The sequence below is a fragment of the Thrips palmi genome, unplaced genomic scaffold (genome assembly GCF_012932325.1).
Source record: "Thrips palmi isolate BJ-2018 unplaced genomic scaffold, TpBJ-2018v1 HiC_scaffold_12, whole genome shotgun sequence".
NCBI lineage: Eukaryota > Metazoa > Arthropoda > Insecta > Thysanoptera > Thripidae > Thrips > Thrips palmi.
The window spans coordinates 10,985,099-11,001,969 of record NW_023144623.1 but is presented as its reverse complement, the minus strand read 5'-3'; the positions used below and the strand labels follow the sequence as shown (position 1 = coordinate 11,001,969).

Genomic DNA, 16,871 nt, shown 5'->3' with positions numbered 1-16,871 from the left:
CGCCGAGCCGATGGACCAGCGCTGCGAGGCCGGGGCCGCCGGGGCCGCCGGGGCCGCCACGCCGGGCGCGCCAAGGCTCTCCCGCGAGGGATGCTGAGAGGGCGTCGCGGGGGGCTCGCGGGGGTAGCGGGGGCGGCGGGGGGCGGCGGGGGGCGGCGGGGGGCGGCGCGGGGATGGCGCGGTGCGGCACAGGGGGCGGCGCGGGCCCGCCGCGGCCATGCTGTGCGCTAGCCTGGCGTAGAGCGGCGCGGCCTGGCGCGGCCTGGCGCGGCCTGGCACGGCGCGCGGGGGAGGGTAGGGGCGGGGGAGGGTCCGCCTCAGCCTAGCGGCGCCTGCTGGTCCACTGTCCTGCGGCTGGTAGTCCATTTCGCGAATTTGACGTCACGGGCGAAATGTCGTTTTGGACGACACCGCCGCACCGGCGGGGGAGGACAGCGAAGGCAACGCGGCCGCGCAGTGCTCTCTCCGTTCGGCGTTGCGCCCCTTTCTCCCCCCACCCCTCTCTCCGCAACGCGGCGACGCTCTAATGCTCGCCAAATTTATTCCGCAGTGTAGCTGCTCGCTGGCGCCGCACCGGTCTAGCCTGAGCCGCGCCCCGCTGGAGGCTGGAGGCTGGCGGGGCTGGAGGGGCTGGAGGGGCACGCCGCGCATGACGCGACGGCACGGCCGGGCCGCCAGGCCGCCAGGCCGTGATGGGGGCGCCGGCTTGTGCTGCTGGGCCGCTGGGGCTGCCTGCCTGCCTGTCCGCCGGTCTGCCCGCCTGCCTGGCCGCCGCCGCCGTCGGAAGGACCCTGCAAAGCGCTGCAAAGAGTCTCCCCTTTTGGTGACTACGCGCGCTTGCTCGCTGTTCAAGTGGATCTGGACATAAACAATGAACCGTCGGCGGCCCGTGGCTGCGGGCGGTCATCTTGTCCGCCCTGTCCGTCTTGTCCGTCCTGCTGCTGCTGCAGTCGGGAGGGCGGCGGCTGGGCTGACGGGCGGCGCCGGGCCGGCAGGCGAAAGGGGGACGCGGCGGAAAAAAAAGGAAGAGAGAGAGAGAGAGGGAGCGAAGCAGACGACGCGATCTCTGCAGCGCGCGGCGGGGCCGGCGGGGCTCGGGAGAGGGGAAGGGGTAACGGAGGGGGAATGCCGCGGGAATGAAGAAGGGAGCACACAGCGGGGCAAATTCGACGCCGGCGCTCGCCTCCCCGCCTGCAATTTCTTTGCCCGCCACCTACATAGACTCCAGTGGGAAGTAGATGTGTGTGTGTGTGTGTGTGTGTGCCGGTCGTCACCGAGGTACACCGTGCAAGGCCAGCGCGACTACCCCAGGCAGTGCCGGCGGCCCTCTGGGCTGGCCGAGCCGCGTCATACATTTGCATCCCAACGCCAAATTAGCGATGGCGAGAGAGGGAGAGGGAGAGAGAGAGGATGCGGAGGGTGGCCGGAGGCCGAGGGGGAGGGGGAGGAGTAAGGGTAGCGCTACACGGCAAGACGACTGGGCTGCGAATTCACTTAAGGCGGGGATGGCGTCGTGCCCCCCGAGGTACAGCACGCCGGGGACGGCGGTGACGACGATGACGAACCTCCCCGGGACTTGCGGCGGCCAACTCCAGCCGCCCGGCGCGGCTCGGCGTCGGCGACCTTGGCCCGGTAATAAAGTGTTGATAAACTTTGGGAGGAGAAGAGTCTGGGTAGTTTGCTGTTGTTGGTGGTGATGATGATGACGATGTTGGAGGCCGGCTACACGGCTACATCGCCATCGACTGTCGTAAAAGCGGCAGGGTTTTCGGCCGTGGCTGCGGGTCTGCCCGCTGGTCCTAGTTCCAGGTCCTGGTTCCGGTGGCCGGGCGAGGCGGGTCTGCCGGCCAGCCCCTCCCGTGGCTCGGAGTCCCGGAGTCCCGGAGTCCCGGACTCGACTCCCGGACGTGCAAATAATTAACGGGCGGTCCGAGCAGTCTGGCGCTCTGTCCGATACAGGCCGGCCGCACCAACTCCGTCCTCTCGCTGCTACCCGGCGCCGGGCCGCGGCGAGCAGCTCCAGCCCGCACTCTAGCCTGGTCCAAGTGAGTTGGGGAATTCGGACACGACGAACGGATCGACGGCCCCCCTCGTGTCCGTGGCCGTGGCTGGGCTGGGCTTGGCCTCGCTTGGCCTACCGGCAGCCCCACGGCCTCGTTCGTCCCTCGCCCCGTCCTAGGGCCGCTATGCAAATGCATGCGGGAGGCCCCGCGCCGCCCCGACCGGCCGACCGGCCTCAGCCGCCTCGGCCGTGGCAGAGGTGCGGGCCTGTGGGCGCGCGGCGTCCCTTTGCCTGCTTTGCCGCAACCCTGTCGCAGAAACGCGCCGCCTCGTCCACGCCGACGGCCTTGGTGACGGCCTCCGCAGAGAGAACGTCGCGGACGTTGGCGGCGGCGTCTCTATGCGCCCCGGAGAAGGCCTCTGCTGGTGCTGCATGGCGCGGTTGAGGAGGAGGTAGATGAGTAACATCGATCCGCGAAGCCATGGCGAAGCTGGAGCGGGGTGGGGTGGGGAAAATGCGCCAGCGTCGCGTCGCGTCGCGTCGCGTCGCGTCGCGAGGCCGCGAGCCTCCTGCAGGGGTCTGCAGCTGTAGCGCCGCGGCAGCGCGGCAGCGCGACACCGCCACCGCGGCGCCAGAGGGGGACTCGTACACTGTGCGCCACGACGCGCTGTGCCGCCGCGTCTCTCCCGGGGGATTTATACCGCTGCAGTGCCGGGAAATCGCGCCATCTCAATCTGCGTGCATTGGCGACCGAAACCAATAGAAGTGGTTGTGGCACCGGCAAATTATTCACATCGGGAAATTTGGAGGTAAAACCCGGAATTAATAGCTGATTCGAGTGGGAAAGCGAATGCAACAACAAATCAGCTCCGCGTTCGCGTCGTGCAAACGCACGGGGTTCACATCTTTCGTATTATCTTGCTAGTTTTTGAGGCCAGTGCCTCCCAGGCGGCCCCTCATGCATCCCAGAACAGCCACCCTGCGTCGTCCGGCCGCCCGGCCCACCCCCTTCGGCATCTCCGGGGCGGGGCTGGGCGCGGTGCGGCGCGGTGCGGTGCACAGGCGGCCCTGGCAGCGGCTGTTAATTATTAGCGTGCTGGCCGGGCGGTGCTGGCGGTGCCGGCGGTGCGGGGCAGCGGTGCGGCCGTGGCGGTGAGTCTGTTTGGAGCGCTCCGACGACGGGCTGCCTACAGGGCTGCCTAGAGACCTGCCTGGCCGCGCGAAGGTTCAAGGTTCCGACCGGAGGCATGCCGGAGGTGGCCATGGGTGTCGACCCAATCGGCGACCCCATCGGCGACCCCATCGGCGACCTGCCCACGTCGCGGAGGGACGCATCCTGCGCCTGCGCCCATCGGGGGGTCCGGTCAGTTCGGCGTAGCGGCCGCCCACCGCGCTCCACGTGGCCGCCCACCAGCATGCCCACCAGCATGCCCACCAGCAAGGCCGGCGCAGGGATTACGGGCGGGGCGCGCCGAGCACGGCCAGCCGAAGGGCGGGAGGGCGGAAGGGCACCGGGAGGGCAAAGGCAAAGCCTTCCCTCTCGGAGTTAAAGAAGGGTCCGAGGGAGCAGCCATGGGAACGGCCGTGTAGACTAGAGCGCAGCTAGCAGCTAGCAGAGAGCGCACTAGCGCGGCAGCAGCGCGCTCAGGGACGGGACTCGCCTTGCTGCAGGCCGTCCCGCCGCGCAGCCCTGCCGAGCGGGCCTGCATGCTGCCGGGCGTTCTCCTTGCCGCGCAGAGCAAGCGCTGTTGGCTGAAGTCGTCGCTCTGTCTCTCTCGCACTCGAGGTCGTCCCCTGAAGGTGTGAGGGAGACAGACAGCCTGCTGCCGGCACGTGAGGCTGCGACGCACTGCGACGCACCCCCGGGGCGCTGACGTCACCGCCTCGTCTATCCCTGCTGTCCTTCCCGGCTGCTTATTTTAGGGAGTCGTCCTCATCAGGCCGGCGAGCCGTGCCGCGCCGTGCCGCGCCGCGCCGTGCCGAGGGCAATGATGTGAGTCGTGGCGCTGGCGCTGCGGGTCGCTGCGGGTCGCTGCGGGGACGGCGGGGACGGCGGGGCCAGAGGAGGAGGGGGGCTATAAATATTCCTCATCCGGGCTGGGCCCGGCCGGGCCGACGCTCGCCGCCACTCGCCGCCCCAGTGCCACCCCATCACCGCCGGCCTGACGTCCGCTGGGGGCAGGCCGGGGGCAGGCCGGGGGCGGGCAGGGCCGGCCGGCCGGGGTCCCTGCTCAAAACCGCACCGCCGCCACTGGAATAAGGGCGCGGCGGGGGCGGCGGGGGCGGCGGAGGCCACCACGGCGGTAGGGGGAGCGAGGCCTGGGCCCCCTTCTGTGTAGATAAGATGATCCCCCCGCCCCCCGCTCACGCGCTTATCCCCCTTGCGGGCAGTCGCTAGAGGATCTCCTACAAAGCACTAGGCTGCCGGCAGCAGCACACACGCACGCACACAGCGCGCGTACTCTCACACTCACACACACCTGCATGCTATGGACGCTGCGCTGTGTCTCTGCATGAATCCGCATCCAGAAGTATGCACGGCGGCAGCTGCACATTCACAGCGCTGACCTCGCGCGTGTGTGAGTGAGGCCGTCAGTGTGTGCGTGCGTTGCTTGGACGCTGGAGGTGGGAGATGGATTGCCCCCAAGGATCGCAGTGGAGGGAAGGGGGCGTTGATGCTACATCAGGCGCCCCATGTGGCGGCCCCGAGGGGGATGCAAGCGGCGGAGGGGGAGGGGCGGGGCCGGGGTGGTCCGGAAGGGACTTCCCCGTCTGGATCGACGGCTCGCTCCCGTGGGTAAGGGTACGTACCCAAGCTTCGCGCCCTGGCGGTGCTTCAAATGGGTTCAAATCCCCCCCCCCCAAGAAAAGTATGTCTGTCAGCAAGTTTGTGCTTTTCGTGCCGGTGGAGGTGGTGGCGTGCGAGGAGACCCCGCACCCAGAGCCGCGAGCCGTCGGTCTCCGACCTCGTCTCCAGCCTCGTGTTGATGAAACGACGCCCGGCAGCCAGCCAGCCAAGCAGCCAGCCAAGCAGCCAGCCCGTGCTGCAGTCTAATCGTTGCGCAGAATCTCCACTTTCCAGTCCGTCCGGGGTGTGCGGGGCGGGGCGGGGCGCGGTGAGGCGGGGCGGGGCGGACGAGCCGGCGCAACAGGTCCTCTATTGAAACGACTGGCTGACTGCTGCACTCATATCCAGCAGCTGGAGTGGAGAGGAGTGGCTGGAGTGGGTGGCAAGGGCCCGGCCATCCGCCCGGCCATCCGCCCGGCCACGCTTCACGCTTGTAGTGGGGCGGAGTAGCGCGTAGCGCGTAGCGCGTAGCTTCGGAAGTCTTCCTCCCCGATCCCGTCTTACCGTTACCCCACTGCCGCCGAGGCGCTCGGGAGCGGTCTTCCTTGTGGCCGACTCTGTGGCTTGAGTTTAGACAGGGGTTTGAACCGGGGCTCGTTGTTTCTGTTGCAGCCCGCCGTGGTGGTGTCGCCCTGGACGGTGCTGGAGCGCCAGGCCGGCCACTCGTTCGAGATGGCCACGCTGCTGGCGTCGCTGCTGATCGGCGCGGACTACGACGCCTACGTCGTGTCCGGCTACGCCACCAGGGAGGTCTGCAACAACGACCAGCTGCGCGTCGTCTGCCCTGACCTCATACCCAAGCTGGAGGTAAAAAGAACGAAGAATCCACCGGGAGTCGAACCCAGCTCTCGTACTCAACAAGTCGTTTGGCTCGCACAACGGAAGTTGAAGAGGGGATGAACCTTGTGTCATCGGCTGAGCGGGATGACGGGGTGACTCGGGTGGCACCGTGGAGGCCTTCCCGACCTGCCTCAAGAGGGGGACCACACAGCAGCGATGATCAGTGCGTAATCCAGCGAGAGCCTTCCATTCAGCGCCTCGGCAATGTCCTTCCCCCGCCTCTCCGCGCGCCGCGCCACGCCGCGCCACGCCGCGCCACGCCGCAGCGGTATGAATGAATGGCGCACCATTCATAGACAAACGCAAGCAAAGAGTGGGGGCGCCGTGTACAGCGTGGCGTGGCGCGGCGTGGAGCGGAGTTGTAGTAAAGCCCCCGCCCCCCGCGCCGCCCGCCTCGCCGCCTCGCCGCACCGCCGCACCGCCCTCCGCAGCGGCGGCAGCAGGATTCAAAACAAACAAAGAAGTGGGGAGGGCGCTGCGCTCGGCGCGCTCGGGCGTCGCGGCGCCGGCGCCATCTAGCGGCGCGCTCCGCAACCGGCGCCGCGACGTCGCGGACGGCCATCTTGGCGTCCGGCAGGCATGGCCGCCGCGCGCGCGCCGTTCGAACGTCGTGTCGCTGTCCCTCCCGTTGCCGTCCGCAGGTGGTGGAGGAGCCGCGGCCCACGACGCCGCCAAAGTACCAGGTGCGCGAGCCGCCGTACCTGCACTCGCGGTTCATGGAGCAGATGGCGGAGCGCGAGAAGCAGCAGGAGGAGGACAAGCGGCGCAAGCTGCAGGAGGAAGAGGACAGGCGAATCGCGGTAACAAAAATGAATAAATGGATACTTGTAATGATGATGAAATTTTAAGCGAGCTAAGTGAGTGGTGGGCGCCTTGTAGGAGCTGGAGCGGCCGGCGCCGGACGAGCTGTGGGGGTTCCGCCTGCACGCCTGGGTGCTGATCCGCCCCCGCCCCGGGAGGGACGGCCGGGTCGGCGGGGGCAGCCGGGACGGCGACGACGCCGCGGAGGGCGAGGGCCTCGGCGAGGACGAGAGCGCCACCCCGTTCTTCGTGGAGCCCTCCACGGGCTTCCGCCACGAGATCGGCCACCCCGGCTACCACCGCGTGGAGAGCGTGTGGAACCACCTCAACTACTGGGTCAACGTGCAGCCCGAGGGTGATGGTGACACGTGCGAGGTGCGGTCGTCGTCCTGCCTCTCTCGCACTCACGGCCCGTCCGAGGAGAGCGAGAACGGCAGAGCGGGGTCCCTGCTCGTTTCCACGCCAGTCAGTGCACCGCGTGTTCGTGTTGCTGCAGGGCACGGACTTCGACCTGGCGGACGTCCGGAAGTGGGAGCACTTCCTGGCCGGCGAGCCTGCCGAGTGGCGCAAGGGGCCCGACCCGCAGCAGAGCAGGATGGACCTGGACGACGAGCAGGAGCAGCTCGACGAGGAGGTGCAGGCCGAGAAGCACCTGGACATGCCGGCGTCCTGGGTGCCGCGGCTCGACGTGCAGCACGCCGTCTACGAGCGGCGGTACCCCGGCAGCAGCAAGACCATCCTCTACAAGAAGGCCAAGGTGGAGAAGCTGGCGCCGTACCTGGCCAAGGACGGCCTCATGAAGCGGGTCACGGTGTACGAGGACTACGAGCACTGCACGCCCCTGCGCCTCACGGAGCACTACGAGAACCGGGCCGACTTCCTGTACCAGGTCAAGAAGGAACTGCGCGACGGCAGCGCCACCGACCTGTTCCGCCGCGGCCGCGACGACGCCTGCAAGGGTAAGCGCTTTAAAAAGCAAACAAAAAAAACAGACTTTAAAACCACTTGGCGGTTTCAGAGCACCAGTACAAGGTGGCGGAGAGCTCCCTGGACAGTCCGAGGAAGCTGTGGTTCTACGACGTGGCGCGAAACGACGGTCTGGAGCACCTGGAGATGACCGCGGAGCACCTGACGGAGCTCTTCCGGTGCCGCGGGGACCGACTCTACTACCGCCGGGTGCACTTCCAGGGCCCCGACGACGAGGAGCTCAGCGTGGGGTCGAGGAGGACCATCCGCGTCAGTCCCCTCAAACTTCTTTTTTTTTTTATATATTTTTTTTACATGTCTGGTTACGTAAGTGGACACATGTCTTCGTTTTCCTCAGAAAATAACAGAAAAGTTCGAAAGGAACCCCGAGGTGGACGCGAACCGCGACATCGCGGTGCGCGTGTTCCTGCTCAACGAGAACAAGGTGTTCCTCAAGTTCCACTACGGCCCGGGGAAGGTGACGGCCGCCACGCGGGAGTTCGTCAAGCCCGTCCGGGCGGACCGGGGCAGGGGCGCCAACTTCGACCCGGACCTGGTCACCTGCTACGAGGTAAACACGGCCAATTTCAAAGATCGAGGGTGACGCCTGTGGCGGAGAGGCTAGGCAACTCCGAGCGGCGGTGTGTCGCGCGGGCTGGCCTATCCTCTTCCTCGCGGGCGCTCCCTGTGATCCGACGCCAGTTCTGTCTGTCTGTCTCTCGGACTGCAGGCGGGGGGGAAGCCCATGAAGCAGGTGGAAGTGCTGATGCTGCTCGAAGAGCAGCTGGACGCCGAGGACAAGACTCTGTGCCACGTCCGCCAGATTCAAGATGAGGTAAAACAACATAAAAATTTGATGTGTTTCTCTTTGTTGTTGTTGTTTGGCTGAGTGCCCCGCTCGTTTGCCCAGCTTTCGAGCTTCCTGCGGATGCGGATGGTGGAGACGGCGATGCCGCGGCTGCAGGTCTCGCTGTTCGACGAGGAGCGCAACGAGAAGGCCAAGAAGGGGCTGCGAGAAAGGGTGCGCCAGAGGCAGGCCGACAAGGTCCCTCCTTGGAATCGAAATGTCACGTATTTTGTGATTGCTATCATGTGGATTACAGGAACAACGCCTGCTGGAGGAAGAGGCGCGGGAGGTGGAGGCCGACGTGGACTTCCTGGCGCCCTACATGGCCCGCCTCGGCTACCCCGACAGCCTCTCGCCCGCGCAGGCCCTCGCCATGCGAGACCAGTGCCTCAGCGACTTCAAGCAGCAGTACGTGAACCGCGCCCAGAACATGCAGAACCGCTTCGAAACGGTAAGGCCCGGCCCGGGTTCGAATCCCAACTCAATGTCATCGGTTACGTATCCTTTCCGCCAGCCCGATGGCTGCATGCGTTTGTTAATCCCTTTGTTTTACTGTAGGAAAAGGAGCGTCTTCAGGAACTGAACAAGTGGTACGAGGAAAATCAAGAGAAGCTAACGCCCGAAGAGGAGGATAATACTTTGGAGGAAAGTAAAAAACTCGATTTTCTTTTACAAACACTGCAAATCCGTCTTAATCGACACCGTGAGATGGCTTCCCAGCGCTACCTGGCCATTGAAGCCTGCCTCCGAGCAGACCCCAGGCTGGCAGTGTTGTACTGATGTGCGGGTAGGGAAGAAAGCAGGAAAACAGCCAGTTCATGTTGGATCTTTAATCACAATAATTTACAATAATACTGATGAACAGAAAGGAATGACGGAGCTCTCCAGGTGGTCTAGATGTTGTGGTATTTGTTCCGGCCCAAACGAGAGCGTTCGTTTTATGAGAATTACATTTGAGATCATCACCAAGCATCAATTGGAATCCTTGGAATATTATTTTAAAAGCATCACCATGTTAGCTGTTTATTTCTACAATCTGTGCTTAAGAAATTTTGCTTTAAAATGTTTCCCATGCTATTAAAACCCTTCTGTGTCCAATATGTTTTACTTTTCCTAAACAAACATCACAAACTATCTGGCACGTTCATGTGCAAATTCAGACCACAGATAAATTTCTTACATTAATATGCAAGAATACTAATTAGATCTTAATTTAGTCATTTGGAGTCAAATATATCTATTCAGACTGAGCACAGTCATCAATCAAAATAAAAACTTTAACAGATATGGTCAGGTATTACACATGAAACTACATTAAACAAAGAAAAAAATCAAAAGAGAATAAGTAAACAAAAAATGTCTTAAGATAAAATTAAACTGATTGGCCTTACATCTAACAACAGCAAAATAAAATGTGATGAAAATAACAATGAATTATAAAACAAAGTTAAAATGGTAACTAACATAAATGTTTTCTTTTTTAAAAAGAAAGGAATCACACTTAAAATAAGGCTAAGCTGAACTTTTTTAAGCTTAAAAGATTAGCCATCAAGCTAATTGGTCAGGCTGCAATGTGATGGAATCAAACACACATCGATAAAAGAAAGAGAAGGCTTCACAATTTTTCTCACCATGATGTGAGGAGAGATTAACAATACAATGGCATATGAGATACTTTCAAACTGACCAGCAGCACATTTGACTTCCATTTATGTACAAACCACGAGCCCTTTGAGAGATACAAATCTCCAGAAAAACGATTTTAGTTTCAAGGATGAGTGAAACGACTTCCCATTACACTTGTACACTTGTAGTTAGGAGTAAATTTGCACTTGAGATCTAATAAAATATATTGAATTGAACCTATAAACACACAAGTTCTCAAAATATTCAAATGCAGAAAGGGAAATTCCAAGCTAGGGAACAAACATGCCTTGGAGTCTAATAAAAGTTACGTTTGTTGAAAGTCACAATCAGTAGCTAAATGACCATGACCCTGACTGCCCAATGCATCGACCTGCAACAAGAAACACAAAAAGTCATATTAGACCATTTTATCAAACACTTATTTAGTGATCTAAGATCTGACTTAAAAACAAAACCAGAAAAAAAAATCTCACCACCGAGAAGCAAGATTAGTGGTACAAGAATAATATAAAACCATTCACCTGAGAGCCATAGTTACCTTTAAGTATTGGATGAACTCAACAGCCAGAAACTATGAGGAGTAAAAGTACGCTTTCTAGACTATTAGTGCATTAGGCCATGCAAAATAAAACCATGTTTCCAAAGCATCAGGTGCAAGGATATAAAATAATAAATCAATCAGGTGTTACACTCAAACACTAGTTGTGGCACGTCCGAGAGGACTAGATTCGGATTCGAGATTTTCATCTGTTACAGTAACAAGCTTTAAATCAAAACAGGGTAGGAAAAGCACACTTTAAAAAAGTAGACCAAAAGGAGTTTTAAAGCATTATTCTATGTCATGCGAATAGACTAAAATTGACAAAGTTGTCTTACCTTCCTCATCAAAGGTTGCCAAAGTTAACTTGCTTAGCTTGTTACTAATGCAAGATTGTGGCAACTCCCGCCTGCTCATCATTGTGAGAGGAATCTGGGTGTCTAGGATATAAAACAGAACAATAGTTAAAGATCCAATTGGTGATCCCAGTTTTGTTCTCTATTTATCAATTTTTCTTCCCATGTAACTTACCATCACTGTCAGTTGCTGTATCATACACAGGTCTATCAGTTTCATCATTATAATTGCCAGCTGCTGTTTTTCTTTTTATTTCCTCCACAAACACTGATATTAAAGCATCCATCATAAGAGCCTGATCAAAAGGGAAGAAAAAAAGTAATTGAATAAGATATCAGACTAGAAGCTCTGAAAACAAATCTCTGTATCATATAATATTGCCACTGACCTGTTTAGAAAACACTTGCAAAATTTTTGATACTCGAGCCCCATTTTCAACCACCATGAATTGCAAGAAAAGGCATGGTAAGCAGTTAACATTACCCTCCTGAGGTGATGAGGGTTTTGCAAATTCCCAAGATAGCTCTTCATACTTAAGACCAAGTAGAACAACCTGAGAAAAAGAAAAAAAAAATTATAATTTTAGTTGAACAAATTTTAAAGCAGGCTGGTTTCAAGTGCACAAACTTCACGTACACTTTGGATGTCGTCAATGACATAAACTCCTTGAGAGTTGATTGCAACAAGAACAGGCACATCCTGGTGAGTGACCAATGAAGTGAGGCCTCGTAGAGGCTGTTCTATCTGTCCTTGGAAAAAGGCACTCCTGCAATGTCAAAATTTGAGGAAGAAAAAAAAATTAGAAATGCTAACAAGCAGAACACTTGTTGAAATAAGTACAGTATTGAAATTAAAATTATTTTTAGCATACCCATAGTAAGGCAGAGACCAACAAAACTCAAGATATTTTCTAATTAGACGTCTATCAGACATATTATTGGGTATTCTCTTGTAATGTTCTAGAAGTCGTACTTCTGGAGAGTTTTTTCCACTTATTGGTAGCCAGGACCATGATGTTCTTCTAACATGGGCAGGTAGAAATTTATCCTTGTGTTCCCTGTTGAAATTTTTCTTTCAGTTAGAGCAAGTGTACTCAACAAAATATTTAATATCAAACCAAAGTTACCTGAAGTACTGGGTTGTATGTTCTTCTGGTTTGTATGGACCAAGTTCAATGCGAGCTTGAATTCCTCCAAGCATCAAATAATGACTCATTTCACAGGGATATCGGCCTTCTAGAATATTATATCGTGCTTCTTCGTACAGAAGTGTCAAACACTTGTGGTCCCTGAGGTGACAGAAACATAAGTAAAAGGCAACCAGTTATTGAAACTCCAGCACCCAGATTTAGTTTTCCCATAAGCCACATACTTGATTTTTTCTTCTTCCCTGCGAGGGAAATAAACATTCCTTTGGAATGATAGAATTGGCTCATCCCTTTCAATGCGTGATTCTGAGACACTGCAATACTGGTTCAGCAGCAAAGACCATTGTCGTCTAATTTCAAATGGCTTATGCTGAGGTTTTAACTGAAGCTCTAAATGTAGGAAAAACAGTATTGAATTAAAAGATAACAATCAATAGAGGGATGCAAGAACTGGCCCAACAGATACTTGAAACATACCCAGCAACCCAGAACACATCCACAAAGAGAAAAGGGCACCAGCAGTGGTGGGGAGACCCAATTCATTCTCTTGAAAAATTGCTGTCATAAGTTCAGCTGTTGTAGTACTTTCTCTGTCCTCCAGCTCCATGTGCAATGCCACTCGAGACATTAGGTAGACACACAAGGGGGCACCTGGAGGAAACAGCAGTAAAATCAGTGCATTGAATAAAATGTAATAAAGAAATGAAGAAAGACGAAACAGAATATTCCTCACCTCTAGATCCTAGATTTAAGAAGGGCTGTAATGCAACTTTCTCCACTGCAGGTTCATTGTGGACAGCACTACTATTGTCCTTCATTCCACTCATTCCCATGTTGCATGAATCTGCAGGCACTTGAACTTTACTCGCCATGTGTGCAGCCCTCTCCCTTTCCCATTCATCCTCTCTTTCTTTTTCTCTTTGTTCCCGTTCTCTCTCCCTCTCTCTTTCTCTCTCTCTTTCTCGGTCAATAGTATTTGTGGGTAGGTATGAATGTTGCCATCGCTCTCTCTCTGTTCTATCATGCTGAATATGACGGTGTTGTGTGCGCTCTCTTTCTCGTTCCCATTCAGTATCACCTTATAACGGAAGAACAACAGACTTTGGTAACAGAATGCATATGAATGAAAAATAAACTGCTAAAATACAAATCTGCACTCACCAATTTGAGCTAGTTGAGACCGATCTCTTGCACGATCCCTCTCCATCCCCTCACGTTCCATAGCTTCTCTGTCTATTGCTACATGAGAATGAGTTTTGTCTCTCTCATACCCAGGTGGTGCATACAATCCGCTAAGCTTATCATACTGGGATTCAGAGTTGATGTTGTAGTCCCCACGTATGTATTCATCCCTGGCTCTTTCCGTAGAGTAGTCGCTAGAAAAAAGAATAAAACCCAATAAAAACAGAATCACTTCACTCAAATGACACAAAAACTTTGAACAATGCTGACTCTTACACATATTGATCAAGGTAATCTGGCGATTGCTGAGCGTACCCACGCCCTCGAGAATAGTCAACAGGAATGACAGTAATGTAACTGTGGCTTCCATCAACCTGAGAGTGCCCGTCCATTTTCGTGCCCTGACCGAGTTGCGCTACAACTGGTATTAAAGTAATTTCACGAAAACATCTAGAGAAAGAAACAAAATAATCTTATCTTGCTATCGTGGGTAAAAATACGATAAACCCGAACAAAGAAAGACTCAACGAAGTCTTTGACAGCTATGAAAACAAACATGACCTCTTTACCTTCAAGATATTGCCTTTATATTTCCACCTTACTCCCAGAAAATTCACACATAACTTCCTTACAAAATTAAGCACATGGTTCGAATGATAAGAACAAGATGCTATGTTAAGTGAAAACTGACTTCAAACGTCTAATTCTTTTCAACAAATACAATAATTTTCTGCATTTCCTTCTGCTAGAAAACCCAACATGGCTCCGCTTATTTGGCTGTGGGAACGTGCCCTGCAGGCAGAGAGTTTCCGCTGATTTCTGTTTTCTGCTGAGCAGCACTTCTCTTCTCTTTTATCACCAAACAAAAAATAAAAGAATGACAGATAAAGTTAAACGAATAGAGTCAAACAATGCTTGAATGCGGAGAAATTTTCGTTTGCAAAATTTAGCTTCTGCTAGTTTTGACACGATGCTACTATTTGCAGAATCCCTTTATTTACAGCCAACTGTCTGCTGTCGTTGCGTCTGCTGTCTTTTTTGCGTGTTGACGTCTTGATTTCATTCGCCCTGGTTTTATCTTCTACTGACTGCCAGATTTATTTTTCCTTGAATCATGAATAATGGATAAGAAGCTATACGAATATAGAGCGCGCAAGCGCAGAGAGGCTTTCTTGTCTATGTCTTTCATGATGTTTGGAGGTTCTTCGGCGTCTAGTCCCTCCACCACTCCACCTAGTTCACCAGAGAGGCGAGGAGCAGAGGACAGTAGGGTAAATATTTGTCACACCATTATTTTCTGTTAGGCATTTTTAACTCTGATTCGATAACGTACGGTGTTTATTTTATCGCCTCAATTGTTGTTTGTTGAATACGCCGTACGTGGACACATCGTCTGCTGGGCCCACTGACAGAGCCTGTCAGTGTTCTATTTTGTTATTGAATTGAGAGGAAACTAATAAAATATTCTATCTGTTATCATCAGGAAGAAGGTGTGGATTCAGATGACTCTACACACCACTTGCTGGGGACATTTGGATGTGACAATGTTGAAAATGGAGGATCTGACGATGAAGACGACTCAGGCTGCTCATCCCCACCATGGCTTTCTATCACCCTATACGCTTTGTACACACTCTTGTGGGCGACACTAATGGGTATAGCTGTCCAGCTAGAATTTGGTGCTGTGTTTTTCATTCTGTCATTGTTGGTTCTAATGTGGCTTAATACACGCACAAAGAAAAAGAAACCAGGTGAACCAAGTGCCTATTCAGTTTTCAACCCAAATTGTGAAGCGATTGATGGCACAATAAAACCAGAGCAATTTGAAGCTGAACTAAGGTATGGGGCAATGCACTAATGTGTTCCTTCACAAAACTCAATTCTTCCATTTCTGGCCTTTCATTTAAATGTGATGGCATGTCAGAAATTAATGAAGTTTTTAATCTTAGGATTTACCACTGAGTTAACATGAGTTTTTTAAGATTTAGCTTATTTTACAACTCATTTAACTCGAAAAAATAATATCCTCTAGCAACGCATATCTTTGCATTTCTGATTGTAAATCCCAAATGCTGTCGTTTTTATGTAGTCTCTCCAATTTGCTGTGAAGTATTGTTTTTGTTGATATTGCATTAGAGTTGGCTTATATTGTGTGTTACTGTATGATTGATAGAAGTTTCCCTTCTGGATGTTGAATTTAATTAATATTTAGACGACAGTGATAGTGATATAGCAAAATGCTGTCATATCATACTGGCTGTGAGTAGTGACTTAAACAAACAAAATAAAGCATAACTGTTAATCTCATTCTTTTAATGTTTATGTTCAGTGTACAATTTGTTTCCAGGTCACATAGCTGAAGTGATATAATTTTCTGTCATGTAAAAGGGGTCTTAAGATCTCTATCGATAAAACTTTTCCATTTTATTTTAATTATGATTGTTCTTTTTCCACTCTTCTCCTTTAATTTTTTGGGGATGCAAGTCTGACTTTTCTTTGTTTATTTTACTTTTAAAACTTTTTATGGTGTTAGAATTAGACTATAACTGCAAGATTGTGGAGTGATGACTGTTGACTTTAGGTAGAGTTGAGAATGATGCACATTATACTAGTATCATTGATCATTGCTCACATGTACTAAACACTCTGCAAATTTTGATAGTACAATGAAATTTTCACGGTTGTGGAGATATCATGGTCTCTGTTCATTATCACTGTTGGATGCAAAATATTTTGAACACAAAATCTTGTGCAAATTGTGTGATTATTATATTGTTCTGTTTAGAAGTCCAGTTTATTATTAGACAAATTATACTTTTGGTTTAGTTGAACGAATTCTATACTAACAGGGGTCCTTTACTCAGGCTCAGAAATTACTTTACTGTAATGATTTGAATAGGGCCCAAAGTTGTAGCTATGTGTTTTGGTGTTTAGTCCAAAGTGTGATTTAGACCTTTCTGTTTTTGAGGATATTGATCCTGCAGCATAATGAATCTATACCAAATGATGTCAGTTTGTTTAAAGTTAAGATTGTGGTGCTTGTTTGTAGTAAGATTAAACCGTTCACATCAGAATCCATCCAACAACATTAAATTCTTCTCCTCAAAAATTTTGGAACTGACCTATTTGTGACAATTGTGATGGAAAAAGTGCCCATTATGTGTAACTTCCCCGATGATTATTAAAAAGTAGGTATTAGTTTCAAAAATGAATTGGCGTTTTCAGTTTTCCCCCAATTCCAATAACACGATCACACTGACAACACTGACAGATTCTTTTATTTGAAATTCGCGGGTAAAAGTCCTTGAGTCCATCCAGTTGAGAGCAGGGAGCAGTTGCGTTCCTTTCCTCGATCCCAACCGCAATGATTACAATCGTAAAGACATTTCGTTGACATGTCAAGAAATGGTATCAGTTACCAGTTCGACACACAAATAAACGACAACCAAGAAAGGAGCCTGTGCAAGTGCTCGCCAAGGCATAGTTACTTTCGACTTGGACTGTTGGTATGGTGACAGGAAGCTGCTCCAAGCTGAACAGCCCTGTGAGGGAGGTCGTCGTCGTACGGTAGGGCACCTGAAAGAATTTAGGAGCCGAGTGACGTCACGGTCGGCCTAATGAGTGTAAGTTGGGGTACCCGTGGCGCCACCATGCGGCGGGGCTAAGAAGCTCTGTAGCCAACCTACTAAACATTAA

General features: G+C 53.2%; 3 protein-coding genes across 4 annotated transcripts; 2 read left to right on the top strand and 1 right to left on the bottom strand.

The window, feature by feature from the left end:
* The first annotated feature begins 3,249 nt into the window (after positions 1–3,249).
* LOC117639867 (dynein regulatory complex subunit 7) lies at positions 3,250–9,333 on the top strand. The gene is made up of 12 exons (XM_034375812.1): positions 3,250–3,333; positions 5,463–5,657; positions 6,332–6,490; positions 6,570–6,623; positions 6,699–6,866; positions 6,988–7,450; positions 7,510–7,727; positions 7,816–8,028; positions 8,188–8,292; positions 8,368–8,478; positions 8,561–8,755; positions 8,863–9,333. The coding sequence occupies exons 1-12, from the start codon at positions 3,250–3,252 to the stop codon at positions 9,082–9,084; spliced, it is 2,187 nt and encodes a 728-aa protein (XP_034231703.1). The 3' UTR covers positions 9,085–9,333.
* LOC117640090 (putative FERM domain-containing protein FRMD8P1) lies at positions 9,120–14,133 on the bottom strand. Of its 2 annotated transcripts, none has more exons than XM_034376324.1 (13): positions 13,745–14,133; positions 13,452–13,625; positions 13,155–13,369; positions 12,727–13,071; positions 12,471–12,644; positions 12,218–12,383; positions 11,973–12,134; positions 11,718–11,903; positions 11,483–11,612; positions 11,235–11,399; positions 11,021–11,141; positions 10,828–10,929; positions 9,120–10,321 (listed from the first exon to the last, which is right to left on the bottom strand). In XM_034376324.1, the coding sequence occupies exons 2-13, from the start codon at positions 13,565–13,567 to the stop codon at positions 10,278–10,280; spliced, it is 1,926 nt and encodes a 641-aa protein (XP_034232215.1). In that variant the 5' UTR covers positions 13,568–13,625; positions 13,745–14,133; the 3' UTR covers positions 9,120–10,277. The 2 variants fall into 2 exon arrangements, with proteins under 2 accessions (XP_034232215.1, XP_034232214.1); XM_034376323.1 differs by lacking the exon at positions 9,120–10,321 and adding an exon at positions 10,526–10,698.
* A 25-nt stretch (positions 14,134–14,158) lies between these two features.
* Positions 14,159–16,285, top strand: LOC117640091. The gene is made up of 2 exons (XM_034376325.1): positions 14,159–14,446; positions 14,659–16,285. The coding sequence occupies exons 1-2, from the start codon at positions 14,297–14,299 to the stop codon at positions 15,031–15,033; spliced, it is 525 nt and encodes a 174-aa protein (XP_034232216.1). The 5' UTR covers positions 14,159–14,296; the 3' UTR covers positions 15,034–16,285.
* Positions 16,286–16,871: the final 586 nt, after the last annotated feature.